We start from the raw sequence: 27,504 nt of genomic DNA, 5'->3' as shown, positions 1-27,504 counted from the left end.
ACAGCTGCACAATACAAAGTTATATAACATTTTATTGTTTATAACATCACTGCGCAGGAAGAAATACTGAATACGTCCATTTCGCAGTGACCAAGGGCTTCAACTGGACCTAAACTTAAAGGCATAATACAGGGTTTTGTAAAAAAAAAAAAAAATAAATAAAATAAATAATTATAATAATATGCTGCTAGGGCAAGAAAAAAAAGCCATACTGCAATTGCCTAAGTCCCCTGCAGTTCCTTTTTGGCTCCTTTTCAGTTCCCTAATCTTCTGTTCTCCCCCTGCTTGGTGCAGGGCCTGCTAGTTTAGGGAGTACCTGAAGAGACACTGCTGCAGCCAGTCAATGGCTTAGCTGCCATGGAGGAGACAGAAGAGCAAGGAGAAGACAGACGATCAGGTGAATGGAAGGAGCTAAGCAGTAGCTGTAGGGGACCGGGGGTGGGTAAATGTTTTTTTTAATTTTTTTATTTCTATCACCACTGCTGTTTGCTAGCAGCCGGACCCAGCAGAGAACATCAGCAGTCACATCACAAAGTTCCGCCCATGCTCCAAGTTGGGCCCGGAGCGGAAGAGTGGGATGGCCGTTCTTGACGGGACTTCTCAGTGAGACTTCTGCACTTGTCTATAGGTATCTTGCCCCACTCCTCATAAGATACTGCTCCAGCTGTCTCATGTATGAAGGATGTTTTCTCCAGACTGTATGTTTCAACTTTTTCCATAGATGTTCAGATGGATTCAGATCAGGACTCATAGAAGTCACTTCAGAATAGTCCAATGTTTTGCTCTTAGCCATTCTTGGGTGTTTTTAGCTGGGTGTTTTGGATCATTATCTTGTTGGAGGATACATGACCTGCAACTGAAGACAGTCTTTCTGACACTAGGCAGTACATTTCACTCCAAAATTCCTTCATAGTCTTGAGATTTCATTGTACCCTATACAGATTTAAGGCACCCTGTGCCAGATGCACCAGAGCCTCCTCCATGCGTCACAGTCGGTACAGTGTTCTTTTCTTTGTTTAATTTTTGTCTTTGAAAACACAGATCTGTCCAAAGGACAAGCCGCAAAGCTTCTAGGAATATGTCCTTTGACAGAGGTTTCAAAAGTGGAGCTTTTTGGCAAGTCACATCAGCAAAAATGAAATATAAAAAGAAAATAACACTACCTACTGTGATGGTGGAGGCTCAGGTATGTTTGGGGGCTGCTCTGTTGCATCTGGAACAGGGTGTCTTGCATCTGCACAGGGTACAAAGAAATATCAAGACTATATCAAGGCATTCTGCAGTGAAATGGATCCTCCAAAAGGAAAATGATCAAAAACACAGCTAAAAACCCTTTGACTATTCTATATCTTATGAGGAGTGGGGCAAGCTACCTGGAGACAAGGGCAGTAGTCTCATTGACAATTACAGTGACTGCCTTCAAAGATTGTCTAACAAAATATTAAGTTCAGAGTACCATCATTTTTGTCCAGGCCAGTTTCCGGAGGGCCACAGTTTGAGACCACTGGTGTAAAGGTATGTTCACACAGAAGAATGTCTATCCAGAAAATTCCTGGGCGGGCATGCTGCAGGCGTCAGCAGAATATGTCTTTTATAGACAGCAATGCATTTCTGAGGCGATTCTGCCAGGTGAATTGACTGTCAACAGAATCTCATGACCTTTTTCCACCAGATTTCGGTCGAAAATTCTGTTGTGTGACCAAGGCCATAAAGGGCCAGCCTTCTGCTAAGGCCCCTTTCACACTACAAAATTACTCCGTTTTAAAGATCCGTACGAAGTTCCGTCAGAAAATCAGCTGTAAAACGGCAGTTACAAAATCCTATACGTCCGTTACAAAATCCATTATAGTCTATGGGATTTTTCTAATAGCCGTTTTAACCCGTTATAGCCTGTTATTAATAACTGTCATTATTTTGTCACAGAAGATAGTAACGGGAGAAATAGTGCATGCACTATTTCTCCCGTTACTACCTTCCGTCACAAAATAACGGCCATTATTAATAATGGACTATAACGGGTTAAAACGGCTATTCAAAAATCCCATTGTATTCTATGGGATTTTTCTAACGGCCGTATAGGATTTTGTAACTCCCGTTTTCAGCTGATTTTCAGACGGAACTTCATACGGATCTTTAAAGCGGAGTAATTTTTTAGTGTGAAACAATAATGGAAGAGAATGCTTGTTCAGCAATTATGTGTGTGGCCTACCTACATGATTAATAGTGCCTACGAGGGTCTGTGTTGAGAACTGTAACACAGACTCATTCATTTAATGGCATTAGTTTCAATAATTATATTGAGGTGCAGAGTAGTCTCACTGGGGCCCTGGTACATTAGGTTGAGACCCAGGCAGCTCTATCCCGTAAGATGATGCCAGTATTACAAATGGCACTGCATATGTCTTCTCAGTCCTGTCAGTTTGTGAATTGGTTGAGATTTTATAGTATATTTTTTCTCCACTAAAGAGAATGTTATGTCATCATAGAAATATTCCGTGATGGGGAAACCCCTTTAATAATACTCTAAATTTTGCATAATTGTTTGTTCTGGCGTGGACATGTCCAGTATAAAGCAATTCATTGTGGGAATTGTACTGCAGGGGTGTTTTAAATAAAAATTTTTTGAAAAGTTCTAATATATCTTATTAATTTGCCTTTTTAACCTTTCCATGTTTGTTTAAATGAGTTTAAAGTATTTGACACATTTTTATGGTTTCATTATTTATTAGGGTCTTGAATTCAAATCCACGTCTTCTGGACAGCATTTTGTCTCCCGGATAACACCTGAGGTCCGTGACTTGTTTCCTCTGCTGCAGATTTTATTTTAATATCTGAATAATAATGCAGAATGATCTGGGAAATGCCATGGTTTTTCTACTGCCAAGATGTTTTCATGCCTAGCCTCTCTAGTACTCACACTTTGGTATAAGAATGCAATTTTATACAATTTATTAACTTTTTAGAACTGACTTTAATACTCAGTCCTAAACCAGGGGTGGATTAATAATGATGATCAGAGGTAACCTCCACCACCCACATCACGCAAGGGTTGGACTGGGACCAAAAATAGGCCCAGGCATTTTAGAATAAGCAGCTGGTTTTTGCTTTTTTGGTGGGGGTCAGAGTGCGGGTACCCCCCAATCACTTTGGTTTGAGTGGCTCTCCAGATGTTGCAAAGTTGCAGAGAGTCTCAGGCATTATGGGAGTTGTAGTTTTGCAACAGCTGGAGAGCCACAGATGGGGGTACATTGTCACCCATCATCACTGCAGAACTTACAAGTGACTAAAGCTCTGATGGGACAGTCAGAATAAGCAATGATATCTCTGACCTGAGTGATGTCTTCTCTGTTGTGTTTTTTTTCCTTCCACATCTGGTCCAAACCGTCGTGACTTCTTGATGTTGTGACTTCATTGGTACTTCACTTTGACAGCATATCCTCATTCTCTCTGTGAAGACAATAATCCTTAAAACCCTGCCAAAACTGTGCCCTGAATATAATACTGCTCACCTGTGCAGAGGAAAAGTTGTCCAGTTGCACATAGCAACCAACCAGATCGCTTCTTTCATTTTTTACAAGGCTTTTTCAAAATGAAAGAAGCGATCTGATTGGTTGCTATTGGCAACTGGTCAAATTTTCCTTTGAACTAGTTTTGATAAATCTCCCCCACTGTGCCCATAATTATATTGTCACACACTGTTTCTTCTTTAGCTCAATCTCACCCCTGCACTGTCCTCCTCCAGACCTCTTTGTCCTTCTACTCCTGGCTCCTCTGCCCACCTCTCCAGACCCCTAAGTCCGCTCCTGGCTCCACACACCCCGTCCTTGAATGACCCATTTACAGTAGTGGAATGCATGAATGCAGCTGTGCTGGAATATAATAAATGGTGCTGTAAGACAGTGATAGTAAAGGTGCATTATATGGGCAGACACAGATCAACATGAATAAAGCACCATATGCCTTCAACTTCCTACTGCAGCAGTAAAGACTGAAGTGTTAAAGATCTGCGGTGTAATCCTTTCACTGAGGTAGGAGTCTGCTCTGAACTTTACACCAAATACACAGGAACTAGAGTAAGAAACAGTGAGAGTCTAATGTATTGTCAACAGTCACTGCCCGGCACACAAGCTGCACCATAATAACCAGCAATGACTGCTGATCCAGGCGCCTCTAAGGAAGCACCTACCTACTGACTGCCCTTGATGTCTCCTGTTTGTTTATGCATCCCATCCCTGTTCTCCTTAGCCCCCCTTACCCTCCGCCTCCTCAGTTCGCTAACCCTCCTGGAGTTCGGTGACTGAGCCTGTGCTACTCCTGCCGCTGCTGCACAGGGGACCTCTGCCAAGGAGAACTGGAATAGAAAGCACGCAGGGAGCGCTCACAGGGTCAGGTGATGGAGCAGACGTGTGTCCCTACGTGGGATGCATCAACTCCCATCAGCACCTGGCTTGTTCTGTCCCTGTTTTTTTTTTAAAGGACCCACGCCCTTCCTAAAGGTAATCTTTAAATAAAAATGTGCTGGCATCGATGGGACGGGCCCTCAGGCGGTGCCCGAGTGCCCAGCCTGCTACCGCAGCTTATAGTATAGTGTAGTGGCAGGGGGGCCCGCAGGCTATGAGGCCCGATCGTGGTTGCGACCTCTTTATTTACATCGATGATGATGATGATGATGATGATGATGATGATGATGTTAAGTCGATAATGATATGTTTTGCCCCTTTTTTGTGTTTTAGGCCCACTCCTGGTTTGGGGTAAAAAAAAAAACCACTGTTTTAAAATACTATGGGGAAGACTTATCAAAATCTATGCAAAGGAAAATGGAGCAGTTGCTGAAAGCAACCAATCGGATTGCTTCTTTTACTAATCAGAGGTGATGGTAAAAATTAAAGAAGCCATCTTGATTGGTTGGTATGGGCAAGTGCACCACTTTTCCTCTACACAGGTTTTGATAAATCTCCCCCCTATGTGTGAACTCAGCCTAAGGGCTTGAATGTATTTAGTTTCAAACAAGCTGCTGGTTTTCCACTGCGAGCTCTCTGTTGCTGATTTTCAGCAGCCGAAAATACGCTGGAGGCCACATTGAAGCCAGTGGGGTCTGGGGCGTATTTTCTGCAGCAGAGATTCTGCTGCAGAAAATCAGCTGTGGACAGCGGACAGTTTGAAACTAAATCCGCTCGTGTGAACAAGCCCTAAAGGTTAAAGTGCTGGCATGTTTAATCTACATTTACAGGTTATGCAAGATTGTTTGTTTATTGTTCTGAAAGTCAGTCACTGTATGATGCAGCTAATCCTATTATAGATTTGTGTGTAGAATTTTACAGATTGCTAAGCCTGTTTGTACAGAGCTTGCTTTGTAGAGTGACCATTTACTTGTTTTAAAGGGGTGAAAAACTTTTTTTTTTTTTTTTTTTTTTTTTTTTTTTTTATTCAACTGGTGCTAGAAAGTTAAACAGATTTGTAAATTACTTCTATTAAAAAATCTTAATCCTTCCTGTACTTATTAGCTGCTGAATACTACAGTGGAAATTATTTTCCGTTTGAAACACAGAGCTGTCTGCTGACATCATGAGCACAGTGCTCTCTGCTGACATCTCTGTCCATTTTAGGAACTGTCCAGAGTAAAAGGAAATCTCAATAGCAAACATATGCAGTTCTGGATAGTTCCTGTGTTTCAAACAGAAAAGAATTTCCACTTTAGTATTCAGCAGCTAATAAGTACAGGAAGGATTACGTTTTTTTTTTTTTTTTTATAGAAGTAATTTACAAATCTGTTTAACTTTCTGGCACCAGTTGATTTAAAAAAAAAAAAAAAAAAGTTTTTCACCGAAGTACCCCTTTAATGAGGTGTGTGGTCCCGGGGGTGATCCTCTTCTTGGCAAGTGTGCTCTTTTTCTTATCTTCTATTCACTAATATTTTCTTATGCTATCCTTTTTGTTTCTTAGTCTCCAGCTCAACGCTGTGGCCAAGTCTTCCCAGGAGATGAAATTATTAAAGTAAATGACCAGGTGGTGGTAAGTAGTAATCTCCACGTGATGTTAAATATTTTAGAAAAGGCATGGTGCAAAACTAGGTTGACCACTTTGAGAATTCAATACCAATAAGTAGAACAATATAAAACTTTTTCTAATATATCTTTCTTTGCCATATTGCTGTTAACTGGTATTGTAGACTCTGTGGGGGAAATTTATCAAAACCTGTGCAGAGGAAGTGGTGCAGTTGCCCATAGCAACCAATCAGATCGCTTCTTTCATTTTTCAGGGGCCTTTTTACAAATAAAATAAACAATCTGGTTGCTATGGGCAGCTGCACCACTCCACCTCTACACAGGTTTTGATAAATCGTTGTCCCCACAGCCTTGTCACCATCCCATCCATCAGAGAGCATGATGTGAAGGAGCATGGGACAAGCCTCATCCATTCCATCCTTTACAGATTTGCATCTGTTTTCTGTCCCGACCCTTCCGGCCTTTTCATCTGCACATACTCTCTTCCTGGAGCTCCAGGATAAGTGTGGGGACCATACTATTAAATTGTTTAGTTTGTTATTAATGCCTTGTGTATCCACACGTTATCGCATAAATAACTTGACTAAATCACTTGAATGCTATTAACAGTGCTTTAGAGGTCCTACCCGGATCCAAACCATTTATATTCACTTCATCACTATATAAGGTGCTGCTTGACGGTTCTTCTAGTTGCCCATACATTCTAGATACAACCAATGCAGAAGAAAATGAAAGGGGTATGTTTCTGGGATTGACATCAAAATAACAAATTGGTCATACTTTCTACTCCAGTCGCTTGTTGCTCTTTGTTCCATGGGCTTCCGGTCCCCCGCTTCTCATGATGAGTCACAGCAGGACTCGGCCAATCCCTGGCTTAGACAGGACAATGCTGCAGGGGAACAGAAGTCCATGCTCAGCAACAAAATGTTTTATTTCTTAGATTTTCAATAGATTTTCCTACTAGAAACCGGCCATCAAAATTCTTTATTTACATAATCAATCAGACACATTCCCTATACCGTGGTCCCTCAACATACGATGGTAATTCGTTCCAAACGACCCATCGTTTGTCGAATCCATCGTATGTTGAGGGATTCATGCAATGTAAAAGTGCTTTAAATACTCACCTCTCCCCGCCGCTCCGGACCACGTCCTCACCGCTCCCGATGCTGTCCCAGGGGCTCCCGATGGGGTCCCGCTGCTTTGGCATCTTCTTCTGGGTCCTCATGCGTCTTCCGCATCTTCACCAGGGTTCCAGGCCTCGCTTTCTGGTGATGTTATAACGTTCTTGCGCCGGGACGGCGTGCGCAGCTACGTAATAACGACGCCGGAAAGCGAGGCCCGGACCCCGGAGAGGACCCGGAGCAGCAGGGATAGGTAAGTGAACCTACTGGGGCACATTACACTGCTATCCGACAGCAGCTTAAGCATTTTGCGTTGCCGAATAGCAGTTAATGCGATGGCCCCGACATATAAAAGCATCGTATGTCGATGCTGACATCGACAGACGATGGCCTCTGAGAGGCCATTGTACGTCGATTTGATCATATGTCGGGGCCATCGCATGTCGGGGGGTTACTGTATTGTGGCTAGACAATAAGTGGTTGTCATGGGAAAACTCCTTGTGGGTTACAAAAGGGAGTACTACTACTGTGTAGGAGGTCCCACCGAGAGGCATTAAGGGTAGTAATAAGGATGAGGAAAGTGTTTACAGAGACATGGCAGTGTAAAAGATGCTGAAAGGAAAGCAGACAACTCCAATCAGAGAAGTCACAAAATGACTGTAAAATATACTTTCTACAGTCCATGGTAGCAGAGAGAGGTATTCTATGATGGATACAAATATATAGGAATCACAGCTTTAGGAAAAGGAAACATTTTCTACATTATGGGTTACAACAATGCGTAGGGAAGCTGCTGGTTGAGATGCTGTGCTCATAATTGGATGACAGGCAGGCAGGGGTGTGGGGAGCCTATGCCTCGGCGGGCATATACAGGGATGCATGCTGGGAGCTTTACTTTCTCTTCTTCTGAAGTTCCACCCACACAAGCCTGCTGGGAAGAGTGCTTCTATAATAGTATGGTAAAGTGGAAAGACTATATAAATGGTGTTTTGACACTGGATACATTATACTGATGGTGGCCAAACCCATTAAAGGAATAGTGTAGTGAAAAATAACTTATCCTGATAAGAGCCCCGACAGTCTGCTGGAGGGGCATGTCGGCCATGGCTTCTTGCGGGGTCGGAATGGCCGCTTCCGGCAGATCTCACTTTTAGGAGATCGCAAGGGACCCCAGCGGTCGCACCCCCTGTGATCTATATCTTATCCCCTATTCTTTTGATATGGGATAAGTTAGTTTTCACTGCACTATTCCTTTTAAGCTACGGTTGCCTTCACAAGATGAATAATTTATGTATTTAACTGTTTTATTTCTAATTTATAATACAAGATCAGTTGTACATCTTAAAAAAAAGTAGCATTTTGTGCTTTAAGAGATTGGGTCCATCTAAAATTTACCATTGGTTTTTTTTCCTTTTGCCTAGGTTGGATGGACACCGAGGAACTTGGTGTTGAAACTACAGGAAAGACCAAATTGTGTGGATATAGTTTTAAAGAAAGTTACTATCTCCCAGTCTAAACCTCCTATATCTCCTCCAGTCCAAAAGAAAGTTCGTGGAAGACCCACATTGTCAGCCTCACGCAGAGATCCACGCTTCCCATCTGTGACTAGTATACCTTCCTCTCCAACTGAACAGCATGGTGCTTCCTTTGCCACACACACAAGTCTTCTGCCAGCATACAGTGCACCCCCTGTACTAACGGGCAACTCGCTATCATCTGTACAACCAAAGTCTCAAATTACTTCATCACTGAAACACCTTTCTGAAGCAAACAAACATCCATCCAGTGAACTTTTCCCACAGACTCATAATACCTGGCCAAGTTCTGGCCCACCACCATATGGCAAGACTCCTGCCTCCTCAATTTTCCTTCCAACCTCTAGTCCTGCACACCTGAGCCACCAAAATACAATGTCTTCAACCATATATGCCAAAGCCCTCACTCCTATGTCTCAGATTTCTGTAGAATTTAATCGCCAGGAATTAGAGGTTGGTAAATTTTAAGTCCCCCTTTTTATTTTTTTTATTTTTTTTTTATTAATGTTGCATTTTGCCTTCAGTTTATCTTATCATTATGTACTTTGTATCACTTAAAGAAAAACTGACAGGCTGTTCACCTACACTAAACCCAATACATTGGGTTATAGTGCAGGCAAACAGCAGTAAAATGTAGCATCAGTGAAATTGGTCCAGTCATTTTGAAAATATGGCCCCTGTAATATTGTAATATTCAGTTTATTGCTCAATGGAGGCAGGGAATCAGCTTAACAAGCTTACCTGCCTTCGTTCTCTATGCTCCGCAATGCCTGCCCATTTTATTCATATTAATTTTTCTTCACTTTCACGTCTCTTGGATGTCTCTGTACCACGAGGGGCCAATGAGCCAAGATGGCTAACCAAGGAAGAGTCAAAGATACTCCACCCATGGTGCAGTGTCTTACATACCCTTACCACAGATACAACATGTTAAAGGGGTACTCCACTGGCTGTCACACCCCCTCCCATAGACTTGTATTGAGGGGGCGTGGCCGACCCCCGCAGCGTGCACACAGCTTTCGGAACTAAATGTTCTCAACGCTGGCCAGTGGAGTACCCCTTTAATCTCTTGAGGACCCAGCCAGTTTTCAGTGTAGGACATCTGACCACTGTCACTTTAAGCATTAATAACTCTGGGATGCTTTTACTTTTCATTCTGATTCCGAGTTTTTTTTTTTTTTTGACTTATTCTACTTTATGTTAGTGGTAAATTTTTGTCGATACTTGCACCCTTTAAAGTATCCAAAATGACATTCAAAAGCTTTGTTAACCCTTTGTGTTTCACAGGAATAGCAGCAAATTGAAGGAGAAAATTCAAAATCTTAATTTTTTTTTTTTTTTTTTTTTACACTGGCATGTTCTTGTAGACCCAATTATTGAATTCTTACAAGGGGTAAAAGGAGATAAATCTTCCTAAAATGTGTAACCCAATTTCTCTCGAGTAAGGAAATACCTCATATGTGCATATGTGTTTTTTTTTCACTAAAATGCTAGTTTTCCCACAATTTTTTTTTTTTCACAAGGGGTAATCTCCAAACTGTAGCCCTCCAGCTGTTGCAAAACTGCTAATCCCAGCATGCCCAAACAGCTGTCTGGGCATGCTGGGAGTTGTAGTTTTGCAACAGATGGAGGGCTACAGTTCAGAGACCACTGTATACTGGTCTCAAACTGTAAACTTCCAGATGTTGCTAGGCAACTCACCGGCTTCCGTAGGATTCAGGAAGCCACATCGCTGTCCTCTTCTGCCTCCGATCGCCGCCCGCTGCTGCCGCCGATGGGTAAATGAACTTCGGCGCCGGTCCTCATCGGTTTCCCCGTCTGCCCGGCCTATTGTGTGGGTCATCACGGAAAGTCATGCGTACGTCATGGGTCCTTAAGTACCAGGGTGCCATGACGTACGCATACGTCAAGGGTTCTTAAGGGGTTAAAAAGCCAGTCCAGTCTGAGAATTTGGGGTGCAATCACAAGAAAACCATGTATAGCAGTTTGTTCACATATCATGGGGAATTAAATATGGAGTATTGTTAGAGTAATTGTCTGAAGGTGTAGCTTGTAACCTACTCAAAGAAAAGGAGGCAGAATATTTATGCTTTTATCAACCTCAGACTCCGGTGTTTTACGCTTTGCCCAAAACAAACGAGACTCATAGTTTCATGCACAGGGTCCCCTCTGTAACAGTTATCTTTGTGGATTGAACCCTTGGATCAGAGGGTGCCCGGACATCTGGAAGATTCTAGGGATGTTCTTTGCACCCTCCAGGGTGTGCATTGGGAGACAGAATGGCATTGTTTGACCTGTGATGTCTCTGTACCATGAGGGGTCAATGATTGAATGCCAGGAATGCAATAAAAAATGTGTTGGACCGGGAGGCATTCTGGCAAATCCCTTTGACTACCAAGATGCCTATTGTGTTAAATATCTGCAAAGAACTCCTTTTCATTATAAATCTGGTTACTTCTCAAACGAAGGCTAGTTCTGATTGCTTTGCTATGTATATTTTGTTGAGCATTATGGTCATCATTAATATTCAATATTTCATGTATAAAATATTCTTATTATTCTGTATATATTGTTATACAGTTATGTTTAACCATGGGTAGTTGAAAATATTTTTGTAAAGAGTATATATATTTTTTTTTTTTTTAAATACAAATACAGGTTTTACTCCCCACGATATGGGAATAAACGGTGATAAACAATTTTCTGTTGTTCGCATCCCAAATACTGTTGGATTGAACTGTTCAGACTGGGAAGTGGCGAATATGCACCATCTATTTGTTTGGTTGTGACATGTTTTTAACCCTTTCTAGAGATTACCTGTCTGTGATAATGGTTTTTAATATGTTGTACCTGTGATGAGGGTATGCAGGAACACTGCACCATTGGTGGAGTATCGTTTGGCAATGCTGGTGCATTAGCGTTGTATGTCCAAAAATGTAACTTTCTTCAGCAGGCAAAGCTTCTCCACTTTTTTTTGGTATAATACTACAAGTGAGAATTTCAAGTTTTTGGAAGTGTTTGTAATGGGAATATCCATGTTCTGCTTCTTGTCTGTATGATGCATCTTTAATAATTTAGTACATTTTTATTTTCTAGTACTATCACTGTTAAGATGGCTATAGACACAATGGAGGAGACTTATCAAAGCCTGTGTAGAGGAAAAGTTGCCCATAGCAACCAATCAGATCACTTAACTTTTCAGAGGTCTTTTTAAAATGAAAGAAGCGAGCTGATTGGTTGCTATGGGAAACTGGTCAATTTTTCCTCTACACAGATTTTGATAAATCTCCCCCAATGGCCCCAATTTATCATTCTGCCTGAAACCAAAACTGTCTCTTTGCTCATAACAACCAATCACGGCTCAGTTTTCATATTTTAACCAGTTCTGGTAAAATGAAAGCTGAGCTGTGACTGGTTATGGCACAAATCCCATCGTTTGGGTTTCAGGCATATTTATAAATCTGAGCCATTCTGTCTGGCCATCTAAATGACTGTTGTATGAGCTATGAGAAGTACCTTGTGTCTATAGACCGTGATTGTCATTGCAACTCCTCTTGTGAGCTGCGATACCAGCTACAATACAGAGACAATGATGGAATTGTTTCTAGACAAAAAAGAAAACGTTTCACTAATCCTTGAAAGCCATTTGATAATATCATGAATGAAAGCAACTTGCTATTGTGGGAGCAGAATGAGCCGACATCACAACATAGCATGTTTTCTACAAAGTTATTGATTATGATGCGGTCTGAGAGGTTTGGTATTGGCAATCTCATACAGTACATCACACTAAGCTATCAAAAGGTCCTACACTGAAGTACCATTTCCCACAGGTATCAATGGGAATCATTATTGCAGTTTCTTGCATGGAAATTTTGAGGCAATAGTAGACCCCCTTTCCATATGGCATGTCTAAAAGTTTGATTGGCATAGTTTGGGTACTTAGACCCTCACTAAACACTAGAACAAGCTGGGAGAAGCAGTTGTGTAAATCCTGCCGACAGGTCAGGCCACAGTCTGGTGTAAATAGTACCCCTGGTCAACACCCAGTCTAGTTAAAATGCTGCTGCTGGTCAGGCCACAGTCTATTGGTCTATTGACTTATATGCAAAGTACAAATTAGCTTGTAGGTTTGTGAGTCTGATTCACAACTGGGCAAATTAGCATGAGATGTGAGTTTGTCACTGACACTCATCATGTGCAGTTGACACATGACTCGTATATCAGATTCTTCTACAGCTTACCCAACTCTGACCTGTGTGAGCAGCACTTGATCAGGACAAGATATCAGAAAAGAAATGTAAACAAGAAGGTTACTAGACCCCCTTAAAGGAAAACTGTCAGCTTGCTCCCCCCACACTAACCAACGGTACTGGCTGATAGTGCGGGGGGCGCTGATCAGTTTGATGCTTACTGTGCCCGGATCCGCCCCACCGTTCTGCCGTAATCTTCTATTTTTGGTATATGTTAATTAGGTGCTAACTTGCACTCCCCACTTGCTCCCTCTTCTCCCCACTCTGTAATGGAGAGGCGGAGGGAGGGAAGGAATACTGGTGAGCTGGACGGCGCTGCGGCCAAAAAACGCTGACGTCAGAGTGCCAGTTAGCCCGGCCGGTGCAAGTTAGCACCTAATTAACATATACCAAATATAGAAGATTATGCCTGAACGATGGGGCGGATCCGGGCACGGTAGGCATCAAACTGATCATCGTTCCCCGCACTACCAGCCATCACCGCTGGTTAGTGCAAAGGGGGGGGGGGCAAGCTGATATTTTTTCTTTTAAGCAGGTTGCTGTTTTATGTCTGGAGATGGTCTCTGTAGCCTGGATTATATTCCTATCCTCTTTCTCTGTAACAGAATCAGAAATGGAGAGGTAACAAAGAATGACATAGAGAATCACATCAAATCCATTATTTCTCATAATAATTGGTTAAACTGATGATGACCTGGAAGGATGTCAAGCCTGATTACCACATTCAGCCAAATAAAATTTTAGAAAAGTAACTACTTTTCCTATTGTTTTTCTTTTTGACCTTCTCCTCTTCCCCCCCCCCCCCCCCTTTCTTTTATAGGACATCTCCATCTCCCGTCAAAGGAGTGGGTCAGACTCTAGCTCCAAATCCTCAGTCAGGTATGAAAATGTATCTATAATTTTATTTTTTTTTTTTAACTACAAACGAAAAGGCATTGTGAAGAAGACTTGCCTAAAGTGTTTGTGTAGGAAAGTACAGATGGTAATTTCCTTCTGATCTCTTCTGCTGCTCTACGAGAGAATTTTAGTGTGAAAAATCTGTGTTGTGCATTTTTTCTTCATGGTAATAAATTATCCTTTAGGGTGTGTTCACATGGCTTATAAATATACTGCATGTTTTTTGGCATGTTGTTTTTCAGAAACCATGCTGATTTCCAAAACCACACCACATGCTTCCATTGACCTCAATAGGAGGTTGGGAATCTGCAGAAAGAAAGTGGTATGATGTCAATGGAAGCTTCATTTGTTTCATTTTTTTTATTTTGAGTTGGAGCAATCCAACCCAATATACCACCAGGCACTGTTTAAAGGTCACTTTAGATACCACTGCCAGCTTTGAGAGCAGCAATCTAAAGGCTTTATAGCCTGCTGCTGTGATCGCTGCGTTCCAGCTATGAACGGTGACCCCAGCTACTGAGTTAGTGGCCCGCTCTATACACCGTTAGTGGCACCATGACGGACTAGAACTCTCATAGGTCGCAAAGGGGTAATTGAGTGGCCAAGGCTTTGCTAAAGGGGTGCACAGTAGTAATGCTCTTTGCTCTAATTGTGCTGCACAGAAGCCAGATAAAAGAATCAATTAAAAACAATCTCTTGTCTGTTTTTTATCTACTAAAATTTTTTGTGTTTCTTGTATCTGCCCATATTTATTTTCTTGCATATTAAATCTTTGTGAATGTTCAATGTGTATGCGTTATGAGAATCTGCTGTGCCATTCTATTTTGTATATTGTTTTTTTTTCACTTTATTTTTATATTTTAGCCATTTATATGTCCCTATATCTCCTGGTGTACTGAGGTCTTCAGTGTCTGAAAGTAATCTTAGAAATCCAACTGCAGTTCCTCAAAAAGAGTCTTTGCAAGGAAAAAGTGGTGAGGTGCAGCACTTGTAATGTCTATGAATATTTGTTGCCTCCTCGTACATCATTCTTTTCAGTGGTCTCACACATGGTGTTTTTTCAGAAAAAAAACTGCAGCAAGATGTTAGTCAAGTGGAAGTTAATAGGGAAATATACAATGATATACCTACAATGCTTGCTTTTGTTTGTGGTGTTTTTCCTCAATTATGGTACATATTTTTGATCATTTTTTAAAGTGCAGCATGCTCTTTTTTTTATTTTTTTGTTTACCCAGTTTGTGACATTTTTCTCCCATAGACTTCTATAGATTTTTTTTTTTGTGCATTTATGTGGCATTTTCTCTTTCTTGATGATAAATCCTTGACTACATGATCAAATCACATGATTTGTAAGATAAAAAAGTGCATCATACAAAAAATGCAGTTTAAAAATGATTGTACCTAAGAAACACTGTTTTGGAAATCATCACAAAAAGTGTCTTTAATGAAACACATGCACACAGCATAAAGTAAAACAACCATGGGGTAAAAGAGGTCTTAGATTGGCTGATAGTTGCAAAACAACTAGCGGAGTTGAGCAAACTTTTCACATTCTTAGACAATGTTATTGCTGAAGTTCTGGTTTGTTTTTACCAGTTCTGAACCTACATTTTTAGTGAAATTAAGTGATACTTTAGTTCACTTTTTCCAAAGTTTGCTCATCTCTATTGACAACAAAGTGACACACGCTTCTGTTCTCTGCTTATTGCCACCAATTCCTGTACTACTTATAAAACTGGCATGCTTTCATTTGCAGTCATTGTAGCCCATGACAACCAATCAAAGCTTAACTTTCATTTTACCAGAGTTGTTTTAAGAAATCAAGAAATAGAAAGAAGCAGTGCTTTGGTTGCTAAAATCAACAAACTTTTTTACTATGTTTTTTTTTCTCTTTCCAATTCCTTGTAAATTCTCTACAAGAGAATGACAGGAGTGAAGGATTCCGAACCGAGGACCACCTGTCTATTAATTTAGAACTCTCTAATACTATACAGTGGCCCCTCAAGTTACAATATTAATTGGTTCCAGGACGACCATTGTATGTTGAAACCATTATATGTTGAGACCATAACTCTATGGAAACCTGCTAATTTGTTCTGAGGCCCCCAAAATGTCATCCAAAAATAGGAAGGATTAAACAAAAATAAGTAGATACAGTGGGGAAAAAAAAGTATTTAGTCAGCCACCAAAGTTCTCCCACTTAAAAATGCCTGTAATTTTCATCATAGGTATACCTCAACTATGAGAGACATAATGAGAGAAAGAAAATCCATAAAATCATTGTCTGATTTTTTAAAAATAATTTATTTGCAAATTATGGTGGAACATAAGTATTTGGTCACCTACGAACAAGCAAGATTTCTGGCTCTCACAGATCTGTAACTTCTTCTTTTAAGAGTCTCCTCTGTCCTCTACTCATTACCTGCATTAATGGCACCTGTTCGAACTTATCAGTGTAAAAGATGACTGTCCACAACCTCAAACAGTCGAACTCCACTATGGCCAAGACCAAAGAGCTGTTGAAGGACACCAGAAACAAAATTGTAGACCTGCACCAGGCTGGGAAGACTGAATCTGCAATAGGCAAGCAGCTTGGTGTGAAGAAATCAACTGTGGGAGCAATTATTAGAAAATGGAAGACCTACAAGACCACTGATAATCTCCCTCAATCTGGGGCTCCATCCAAGATTTCACCCCGTGGAGTCAAAATGATCACAAGAATGGTGAGCAAAAATCCCAGAACCACACGGGGGACCTAGTGAATGACCTGCAGAGAGCTGGGACCAAAGTAACAAAGGCTACCATAAGTAACACACTACACCGCCAGGGACTCAAATCATGCAGTGCAAAATGTGTCACTCTGCTTAAGCCAGTACATGTCCGGGCCCGTCTAAAGTTTGCTAGGAGCATTTGGATGATCCAGAAGAGGATTGGGAGAATGTCATGGTCAGATGAAACCAAAGTATACGTTTTTAGTAAAAACTCAACTCATTGTGTTTGGAGGAGAAAGAATGATGAGTTGCATCCAAAGAACACCATACCTACTGTGAAGCATGGGGGTGGAAACATCATGCTTTGGAGCTGTTTTTCTGCTAAGGGACCATGACGACTCATCCGTGTAAAGGAAAGAATGAATGGGGCCATGTATCATGAGATTTTGAGTGAAAACCTCCTTCCATCAGCAAGGGCATTGAAGATGAAATTTGCGAATAAATTCTTTAAAAATCAGATAATGTGATTTTATGGATTTTTTTTTCTCATTATGTCTCTCATAGTTGAGGTATACATATGATGAAAATTACAGGCCTCTCATCTTTTTAAGTGGGAGAACTTGCACAATTGGTGGCTGACTAAATACTTTTTTGCCCCACTGTAACCAATATAGATAAAGCAAATCCTCACATAAAAAAGAAAGAGCTGCTGGAAGCTGTAAATCACTCTCTATGTAGAGGACAGGAGCTTCTTCAGGGTCCTGTACAGTACACGCAGTGTCCTAAAAAAAAAGTATAATGGAGTCGCACTTACTTAGTGTCCAAATGAGCAGCTAACTGTGGCATAGGTTAAAGGGGTACTCCGGTGCTTAGACATCTTATCCCCTATCCAAAGGATAGGGGAAAAGATGCCTGATCGCGGGAGTCCCTCCACTGGGGACCCCCGTGATCTTGCACGCGGCACCCCGTTTGTAATCAGTCCCCGGAGCGTGTTCGCTTTTTCTTTTGTCTTCTTTTTCTCTTCTATTCCTCCTTTTGGGCCTTGTGATTGGTCTTTTGTGTTGTTCTTGTGGCTGTTTGTAGTTGTCTCTCCCTCCCCCCATGTTTGTTTTGTTTGTCATTTGTCCTCCTAGTTTGTGTCACTCGAAGTGGTGATTGGCTTCCTTATATCTACCTCATATATACTCTTGGGCTGGTTGGCTTAGACCTGCATGTGTTATATGCTATTGCTTTTTTTTGTGCCCATTTTCTATGTTTTGCGATCTGTTTCTGGGTCTGACGACTTACTGTGCTACTTATTATGGAGTATTTTTGTTTGACTTGTTTCTTATGTGAAAAATTCAATAAAAATTTCTGTAAAAAAAAAAAGTACAGAACATGTAATACCCTCCCCCTATACTGTAGGGGGCGCAACCAGACAGGAATTCAGTACATACGCTTCAGTAATACAGGTGTTTTACCAGTGATTGCCCATTCTGATTGGTCAGATCTTCCAGCCATGGACATGTTTCACAGATCTGTCCGTAGCATTGTATGTAGAGTCTGGTTTCAAGTTACAATGGTCCAGAAAAGACCATTGTATGTTAAAACTATTGTATGTTGAGGACATTGTAAGTTGAGGGATCACTGTATTTGCAAAAAAAAAAGGTGGTTTCCCAATGTAGACAACCATTTTAATGGCCCAAGTGAGAGGGACACATTTGTAATTTAAATGGGAATCTAACTTTAATTCTTTTTCTTTTTTTTTTTTTCTAATTCCAAGATTCTGTCCAGAATTCAGAGACGTCTATAAGCCACCAAGTGGATAAGAAGATGCAAAAATCGTCAGTCAGTGGTTCTCCAAACAATGATAAAAGGGTATAAAATCTTCCCAAATAGTTAATTATGTATTAACTTGCATCTTCTTCTTTGTATAAGAAATCTAACTTTTTTAATTTTAGTCATTTATTTATGTTTACTATAACATTTTTAACTGCACATTTTTACTAACAGACAGGGTATGACGAGTCATTTTTTCATAAATAAAGAAATCTAACTTTAGTCTTTACATTTTTGCTTAAATAATTATACCTGTCATTGAAATTTTTACCATAAATTGTAAAGTATAAAATATACTGGGGGAATGTATCACTATTGCTAACAACAAAAAACTGTCTTTAAAGTTGCTATTTCTTTGCACAAAATACATGAGAGGTAACTTTGTTTTCAGCAAACTGAGGCTTGTGCAAAAATAAAAGCAAAACTTGATAAATTCCCCCCAAAATATAGATTACAAAAAGGCACTCTAGTATTTATTATCCGTTGTGCAGTTAGTTAGTCTATGTAATGTCTGTCTGTCTATCTAATGAAACTAGTCTTACAACATTGTTGTTCCTCTCTGAAAATTCCTGGAATAACTTCCTTCAGTTTGGTCATATGATCTCATGGTGACCCCGCTGGAAACGACATTTGTTTCTCTGCTTCCAATAAGGTTACCATCTCATCCAGCAGAACTTCCAGTATAATAAAGCTGCATGGACTGCTCCACACAAGTGCTCTACAGGGGGGGAAATGTCCATTAGAGTTACGGATGCTGATTATACAGCTCCTATGACAGTTATAATATGTTTGACAATTTTGCCTCCCTGACTGTGTACTTATAGTCTTTTTAGTTTTTCTTTTTAAGAGGTATTATTATACTGTCCTCCTAGCAGGCGAAGCTGGTACTGGCTCTAGCTGCTCATGTAATACGTCATGAAAGCCAAGATGGTATCAAGTCACATGGGTAATGAAATATATAGATACAACTGAGCTGGTATGAAACAGTTCACAATACAGGAATGGTGGTGGCGAGGGTGCATTTTATGGGAAAAATAAAAATCCGGGAGTGCCTCTCTAAAGAAAATGTATCTCTGTATGTGGCATGGTCTGTAACTGTTCTGACTCCCTGAAAAACCAAGACAACTATGAAGCATTTTATAATGATGCATCAATCTGCTGCTGTGGCACAGAAATAGGGATCTGCAGACAGCTGTCAGCTCTCATGCCTTATGGAAATGATTTATTATAATTTTGAGACAGGGAGGACATAGTGAGCGCACCATGGATATTAGAAGTAGGCAGGCTCTTCTAGAGATGAGCTACTGAAATCTATTAAATATGGGGCCTACTGAAACAAGTCATCTTGTGGGCAGTTCACATGATGGCTTCTTCTTAAACCTGAAATGATTGGTAGACTTTTTTTCTTTTAAGTTATATGCTTCTCTCATACTCTTATATTTTGTTCTTCATAGGCTTTAGGAGGAGTTACACAAAGTAATAAAGGTAATTATATCAATATCACTGACACTCCCTGCATATGTATGTGTCACAACCTTATAATATTGTTCAGAACAAAGTGTGGGATTTATAGTCATAGTTTATTGCCAAGTATTCAACGTGCTCTGGAATTTATGGATAGGATACTCTAAATGGCAGAAAACAGGCACACCATCTCAGAAGCTGTTTAGCCATGGTATGCTTTTGTAGTGATTACCATATGACTTTATCTAGTTACATAGACAATGGGGGAGATTTATCAAAACCTGTCCAGACGAAAGTTGCCCTTAGCAACCAATCAGCTCGCTTCTTTCATTTTTAACAAGGCCTCTGCAAAATGAAAGAAGCAATCTGATTGGTTGCTATGGGCAACTTTTCCTCTGGACAGGTTTTGTCCCTCAAGTTAATCCAGGGGGAGGTAAATGATATAGGTATAAGGGGACAAGAATTTTATAAGTTTGCATACGCATTAAGGCTATTTTCTGTCTGTATAAACCCAGGCACTGTAACCAAGCTAAGTCGTAGGCGGGTGTCCTGCAAAGACTTAGGTAGACCTGATTGCGATGGATGGCTATGGAAGAGAAAAGAAAATGTCAGCTTTATGTCCCAAAGGTGGAAACATTGCTGGTGTGTTCTTAAGAAAGATCGATTGTATTGGTACAACTTACCACAGGTAATACATGCTTTTGAATAAATGAATAGATTGGTCCCGCAAGTTAAAATATTAAGTGGTTTCAAGGCAACCATTGTAATCTAAAAGTATTGTATCTTGGGATCAAAACTCAAAATGTCAACCATAACAGAAAGATAAAGTAAGCATATAATAACAAATATAAAGCAAGTCTATGGCCATGATTTACAAAGAGTGAAGTGGAGTTTTCATTACCTACAAGTATCTTTCCATAGTACTTACTGTTTCCCTACATTTTGCTTTGTTAAACCTACTCAGAGCTGTGGGTTTTTCCTCACCTCAAATCCACCACATTTTCTGTGGAAACCTTAAAGGGGTATTCCAGGCCAAAACTTTTTTTTATATATCAACTAGCTCCGGAAAGTTAAACAGATTTGTAAATTACTTCTATTAAAATATCTTAAACCTTCCAATAGTTATTAGCTTCTGAAGTTGAGTTGTTGTTTTCTGTCTAACTGCTCTCTGATGACTCACGTCCCGGGAGCTGTGCAGTTCCTATGGGGATATTCTCCCATCATGCACAGCTCCCGGGACGTGACATCATCATTGAGCTTCAGAAGCTAATAACTATTGGAAGGATTAAGATTTTTTAATAGAAGTAATTTACAAATCTGTTTAACTTTCCGGAGCCAGTTGATATATATAAAAAAAGGTTTTGTCTGGAATACCCCTTTAACATATTGTTCAAAGTATGATTTGTGAATTTGTGAACCCAGACTAACACTAGAACTACATTTGTTGATATGAGAAGCCTTTGAAACTCTGAAATAACCTTATGACCTTACTGGTTTTTTTTTTTGCTTTTTTTTTTATCTGCTATGTATTTAGTCCTTTTTGTGGTCCACAGATCTCATACAATAGTAGATGGTCAAGAAGTATCATTTTACTTTGCATGATTATTTGTGTAAATGCACAGGAAGAAGACACATGAAGTACTGTATAATGTAGAACATATATATATATATATATATATATATATATATATATAGTTTTGCCTGGAATACCCCTTTAATAAATATGCTGGGATTTTTTGAAAATGTCAGGGACACGACAACCATGTTCCCTTTTCCCAGTGACCATGCCCCTTTTTGGGGTTTTCTAAGTAAGATAGAGAGTTGGTCAGGTTTTTTAATTTTTTGGTGCAAATTCTGGCACATACACATTTTTGTGATTAAACAGGTAGGGTTTACAATAGTGAGTCAGGGCCTATATATGTAAATCACTTTCTCTGTAGCTGATGGGAACTTCCTTAGGGTCCTGCACAGTAAACACAGTACTCACAGCTGGTGTGAATCAAAAGTACCTCTGAAACACATAAATGGTGCAGATCTTTCTGTTATAGTTTCTCGGTCAGTTCCACTCCTGGTTTTGGCTTAAAGGGGTATTCCAGACCAAAACTTTTTTATATATATATATATATATATCAACTGGCTCCAGAAAGTTAAACAGATTTGTAAATTACTTCTATTAAAAAATCTTAATTCTTTCAATAGTTATTAGCTTCTGAAGTTGAGTGGTTGTTTTCTGTCTAACTGCTCTCTGATGACTCATGTCCCTGGGAGCTGTGCAGTTCCTATGGGGATATTCTCCCATCATGCACAGCTCCCGGGATGTGACATCATCATTGAGCAGTTAGACAGAAAACTTCAGAAGCTAATAACTATTGGAAGGATTAAGATTTTTTAATAGAAGTAATTTACAAATCTGTTTAACTTTCCGGAGCCAGTTGATATATATAAAAAAAAGGTTTTGCCTGGAATACCCCTTTAACATATTGTTCAAAGTATGATTTGTGAATTTGTGAACCCAGACTAACACTAGAACTACATTTGTTGATATGAGAAGCCTTTGAAACTCTGAAATAACCTTATGACCTTACTGTTTTTTTTTTTGCTTTTTTTTAATCTGCTATGTATTTAGTCCTTTTTGTGGTCCACAGATCTCATACAATAGTAGATGGTCAAGAAGTATCATTTTACTTTGCATGATTATTTCTGTAAATGCACAGGAAGAAGACACATGAAGTACTGTATAATGTAGAACAAAGATATATCATGAACTCACAGCGATATTCGGATTGACGCATTACTTCCTGCCCCTTTGAGGCCGGAAGAAGTGCGTCAATCGTACAAAACTGCCGGCTGTAGCCTTTGAGCTGTGTGTCTGCTTCCTCCCTGCTTACCGGTCCCATCATGATAGGAATTCACTAAATTATATCACGGTGCATGATATTCCTTTGTTCCACATTATATAGTGAATGTATCTACCTTTAACCCCTGGCACCTCCGTATACTACCTTAATTTATTTTCAATGGACCTTATGTTTTCGCTGAAACATGCTAAGTTAATTTTTTTTTCTCTCTCTCTATTAAGTTGGTGAGTGTATCTGGTGCCTCCTTTTGTTCTCCTATTTGCATTAGACACATGAATTAACTCTCCTTTCCTCTAGCTATCTTTATAATAAAATATCCTAAGCCTGCTTTAATCCCACAACATCCCATGCCGTACAGTTTATGTCATGGGATTGTTTGGGGGTGTAGAAAGGGTTTGTTTAAAAAATAAAAAATAATAATAATAATAATAATAATAATAAATTCACTAAAAGTAATAAAATAAAATAAAAGCTGCATAAATTGGATAACATTGTATTTATATTGACCTGAAGAATACAGAAAACATGTCTGTTTTACTACACATTGAACAGTAAAAATGAAAGCCCTCCAAATTTGAAAAAATTAAATTGAGGTACTTAAGCATATAATTGTCACATTGATGTATATTTTCTTAATGTAGTATATGGTTTTTATTATATTTTATGTACATGGTTATAGGGCAGTCATCTTGCCTGAGTTTCTGCTTTTCGCTGTTCAGAGGTTTGTGTGTGCATATTTTTTCAACTGTTCTTTGCACTTTCCACACCCTTATTGCTTGTTTTGTATACAACACAATTGTTGCTGCCTTCTGCAGTTTTCTAAATATATAGATGGCTTATGTAAACCATGCAAACATTGCTGTGAATGTTGCCACCAATAAATGATGTAATCTTACCATAGACCAATAGAGAAACTTTTAGGTGTGGTGGTTGTGCAAGTCTGTGACAATTTTTTTTTACTAATGGAGGGAAAAAAAATTGTCTAGTATTTTTTCAAATTATGGCTTAGTATGAGGATACGGACTGCTGCTATGAAGCTCTGTACATTGTGCGTGTGATGTTGCAGCCAATCGCCAGTTGCTCTTACTCCACATGATGGCTTAGGACAGCAACTGGCTGCAGTGTACTGTGCACAGTATACAGGACTTCATTACAGGTTTGGTGGGGAACACCAGAACAATAACACATAGGAGTATAGGTTCCCCCACCACCTCTTTTAAGTTGTGTGTGTGTGTGTGTGTATAGATATTTTTAATAGGCATTTGTGAGTTCTGCAATTAATCAGCAGCAAATGGAGATCTTGAAAAGAAGAACTTATATTGAGAATGTATATTAAAAAAATTGTACCACTATTTATTAACTTCATGTTCATGATGGTGCACGTACTGCTGGGCTCCTGCCACAACTGCTGGAACTGAAGTAAACTTCATCCCGGCAGTTTACCCTTAAAGCCGCAGCGACATGTAATGAGTTTGACAGAGGGAAGGCACTTCTAGCAGGTCCTTACCATGGCAGCCTCTGACAAAGGCAAAGTAATAATTCCAGCCACACAATAAGGATTCAAAAAACTCACTTCTACCCTAGAAGAATATTTTGCAGGGTGGAGTTTCTAAAAAGAGGTCACTTATGATGGTGTGTTATTGTTCTATCAGCTCCAATCTTTTAAGGGCATAGAGTGCGGCCTATAATTCATTCAACATTATTTCTGAAAAAATAAAGTATTGAGTTAAAATTCTCACAATACCCCCTTGTGAATACCTTGAGGGACCAATTTTTTAAATGGAGTAATTGGAGGGGGGGGGGGGGGTTCTTTTATGTTCTAACACCTCTAAGGTTCTGCAAAGCTTTCTTAGCACATAAACCAAAATGTACTTTTCAAATGTTTAAAATCTCAATTAAAATTGTTATGCTTCTAATAAAGCAAACTTTCATACATTTTTTAAAATAAAAATACAAATTTATATCGATCTAATTCTACTATGTTATTGTAGTACTACTTGCGCCCAAAAAGTCAGAATTCTTTGGATTGGCAAAACATTAATTAAGTTATTCTCTCATATAAGTCACACATCCCAGATTAAATAAATTAAATAAAAAAAGGCTTGGTCTTTCAGTAAAATACAGGCTTAAATGGGTATTATTAGATGCAAAAAATATTTATGTTGTACATCTTGGCAAACCATTTACCGTTCTAATGTACTTCATAAAAAAATGTTATTTCCTTTCTTATAGAAATCATGACTTTAAAATCATGGCTTTGTCCAAGCGGAAGCATAGGCATGGACAAAGTCCAGTAAGTGAAGGTGTGCTAGCACTCCTATGTGCTCTCTCCTGTCTGATGGCACTCCTCTGTGCTCTCTCCTGTCTGATAGGACTCCTCTGTGCTCTCTCCTGTCAGACAGGACTCCAATGTGCTCTCTCCTGTCTGATAGCACTCACCTGCTCTCTCCTGTCTGGCAGCACTCACCTGCTCTTTCCTGTCTGGCAGCACTCACCTGCTCTTTCCTGTCTGGCAGCACTCACCTGCTCTCTCCTGTCTGATAGTACTCCTCTGTGCTCTCTCCTGTCTGATAGGACTCCTCTGTGCTCTCTCCTGCCTGATAGGACTCCTCTGTGCTCTCTCCTGCCTGATAGGACTCCTCTGTGCTCTCTCCTGCCTGATAGGACTCCTCTGTGCTCTCTCCTGTCTGATAGCACTCCTCTGTGCTCTCTCCTGTCCTATCAGACAGAGGAGTGCTATCAGACTGGAGAGAGCGCAGAGGAGTGCTAGCCCACCCTCACTTACTGGACTTTGTCCATGCCTGTGCTTCAACTTGGACAAAGCCATTATTTTATAAGCCACGATTTCTGTAAAAAGGAAATATAACTTCCTTATGAAGTATATTAGAAAGGTTAACGTTTTTGAATCTGACAGTGCTTATTTAAATAGCCCGATCACGCAGTTTAACAAAAGTAAGATGTATTCATATTTGAAACCAAGATACTCCTTTTTTTAAAGGAAAAGGCATGCATTGAGGAATATAATCATGATGATAAAATAAAAGCATTAATTTAATTGTTTTGTGACCTTTAGTGACTTCTTTACTAGTTTATGAAGCGAAGATGGAGCTGTTTGTATGTGTAAATGTGTCTTATGAGTTCCTCTTATTCTTCTTTCACATTATTGAATTCTGCTTGTTCTATGAACATGAAAGCTTTTATATGTTTTCTTTGTGTTATAGGATGAGAAGGCCCTGGGACTGCTAAACATTTCTTCATATAGTTTAGAAAGCTCACAGGGGACAAAACCCAAAAAGAAGTAGTAAGTAGTCAAACAATTTTGAAAATGTATAATAAAGGAACAAGAGATGACTGGTATAGAACTTTCATATTTTTCTTCCAGTGAATTTCAACTCTCCCACCCAACGTACAAGCCATTTATATTTGCTGCAGACAATCTTACTGACATGCAAAAGTAAGTGCATTAAACATTATCTTCTACTCCTCAATGTTTAAAAGATTCCTCTTATCAGCTTGGCAATAAAGGGATACCTTGGATTAGAGAGAAAGCTTCACCCTTTTCCTCAGTTTGTGTGTGGTATTACAGTTCAGTTTCATCGATGTGAATAGAGCCGAACTGTAATACCACACACAACCTAGGGACAGGTGTGGTGCTCTTTTGGGGGGGGGGGGGGGGGGGGGGGAGGGGAATGCTATGTTTTTCTTAACCTGGATAGCTCCTTTAACCCTTTAAGGACTGAGCGTTTTTGCACTTTCATTTTTTCCTCCTTACCTTTTAATAATCATAACCCTTTCAATATTGCACCTACAGACCCATATGATGGCTTGTTTTTGCACCACCAATTGTGCTTTGTAATGATATCAGTAATTTTACCCAAAAGTCTACGGTGAAACAAAAAAAAATATTTGTGGGAAAAAATTGTTAAAAAAATAAGCCATTTTGTAAATTTTGGGGGCTTCCATCTCTACACAGTGTATTTTTCAGTAAAAGTGACAGCTTATCTTTATTCTGTAGGACCACGTGCAGTTTCATTAATTTAATAGTTCTGATATTTCCAAATTTTTTATAAAAATAAAATGGGAAAAGGGTGTGACTTTAATGCTTTTAAAAATGTATTTAAAAAAAAAAAAATCCCCTCAATAATAATACATTTGTCTAATTTACCTCATTGTACAGGCTTGTACTGCAGGCCACATTGATGAAAATTTTGTTCCGTTTGCCCGTTTTGATTCTTATTGGGCTGATGATCAGTCTTCCAGGAGCACCCTGACGACATGGCTGCCGCTTCCTCAGTTGACTCTGCTGCGAGCGTCAGCTTGTTCCTGGAACGCTGCCTCTGCACCTAGCCTGTTGATTACCATCAACCCAAAAAGAAGCATAATGAGCAAAAGAGAGCTACAAATGGCTGTGGTAACTATCCTTTTTAGAAGTGCGACCCGCACTACAAGCCATAACCAACAGGAGACACTGATTACAGATTCACTTAAGGGTCTATTCACAAGTACAGTATCCCGTGCAGATTTGATGTGCAGGATTTTATGCTGCAGACTTCAATGTAAACTAAATGATTGAATACCGCTTTAAATCCTACGTATCAAATACTTAACGTGTGAATAGACCCTGAAGCGTTAACAGATCGGCTCCCCGCGACCTCGTCTAAATTTTACTAGCTTGCTCGGCACACTGCATACTTGATTTGTGACAGTTGATGTTGAAATTAATCAGTTAGTACTTCTTGTCAATGAAAAGGACTGGTTCCCCCAATTTACTATTTTTTCATGTCTTGGGCATCGGTTCCATTTTTGGAATTTGTATCTGAAAGACCTTAATATTCTGAG

At 39.7% G+C, this 27,504-nt stretch overlaps 1 protein-coding gene across 1 annotated transcript in view; it reads left to right on the top strand.

Annotated features, from left to right (window-relative positions):
• The window catches only part of CNKSR1 (connector enhancer of kinase suppressor of Ras 1), a 61,961-nt gene that overhangs the window by 21,192 nt on the left and 13,265 nt on the right, over nucleotides 1–27,504 (top strand). Inside the window, exons 7-16 of the mRNA XM_056557457.1 lie at nucleotides 2,730–2,789; nucleotides 5,944–6,012; nucleotides 8,551–9,117; nucleotides 13,738–13,796; nucleotides 14,679–14,788; nucleotides 18,288–18,382; nucleotides 19,798–19,828; nucleotides 20,323–20,495; nucleotides 25,887–25,966; nucleotides 26,048–26,119. Coding sequence (XP_056413432.1) covers nucleotides 2,730–2,789; nucleotides 5,944–6,012; nucleotides 8,551–9,117; nucleotides 13,738–13,796; nucleotides 14,679–14,788; nucleotides 18,288–18,382; nucleotides 19,798–19,828; nucleotides 20,323–20,495; nucleotides 25,887–25,966; nucleotides 26,048–26,119 — 1,316 coding nt within the window. The remainder of the gene's footprint in view (nucleotides 1–2,729; nucleotides 2,790–5,943; nucleotides 6,013–8,550; nucleotides 9,118–13,737; nucleotides 13,797–14,678; nucleotides 14,789–18,287; nucleotides 18,383–19,797; nucleotides 19,829–20,322; nucleotides 20,496–25,886; nucleotides 25,967–26,047; nucleotides 26,120–27,504) is intronic.

This window comes from Hyla sarda, chromosome 2, assembly GCF_029499605.1.
Source record: "Hyla sarda isolate aHylSar1 chromosome 2, aHylSar1.hap1, whole genome shotgun sequence".
Lineage (NCBI taxonomy): Eukaryota > Metazoa > Chordata > Amphibia > Anura > Hylidae > Hyla > Hyla sarda.
The sequence above is the reverse complement of the archived record's forward strand: the minus strand, read 5'-3'. Positions and strand labels throughout refer to the sequence as shown.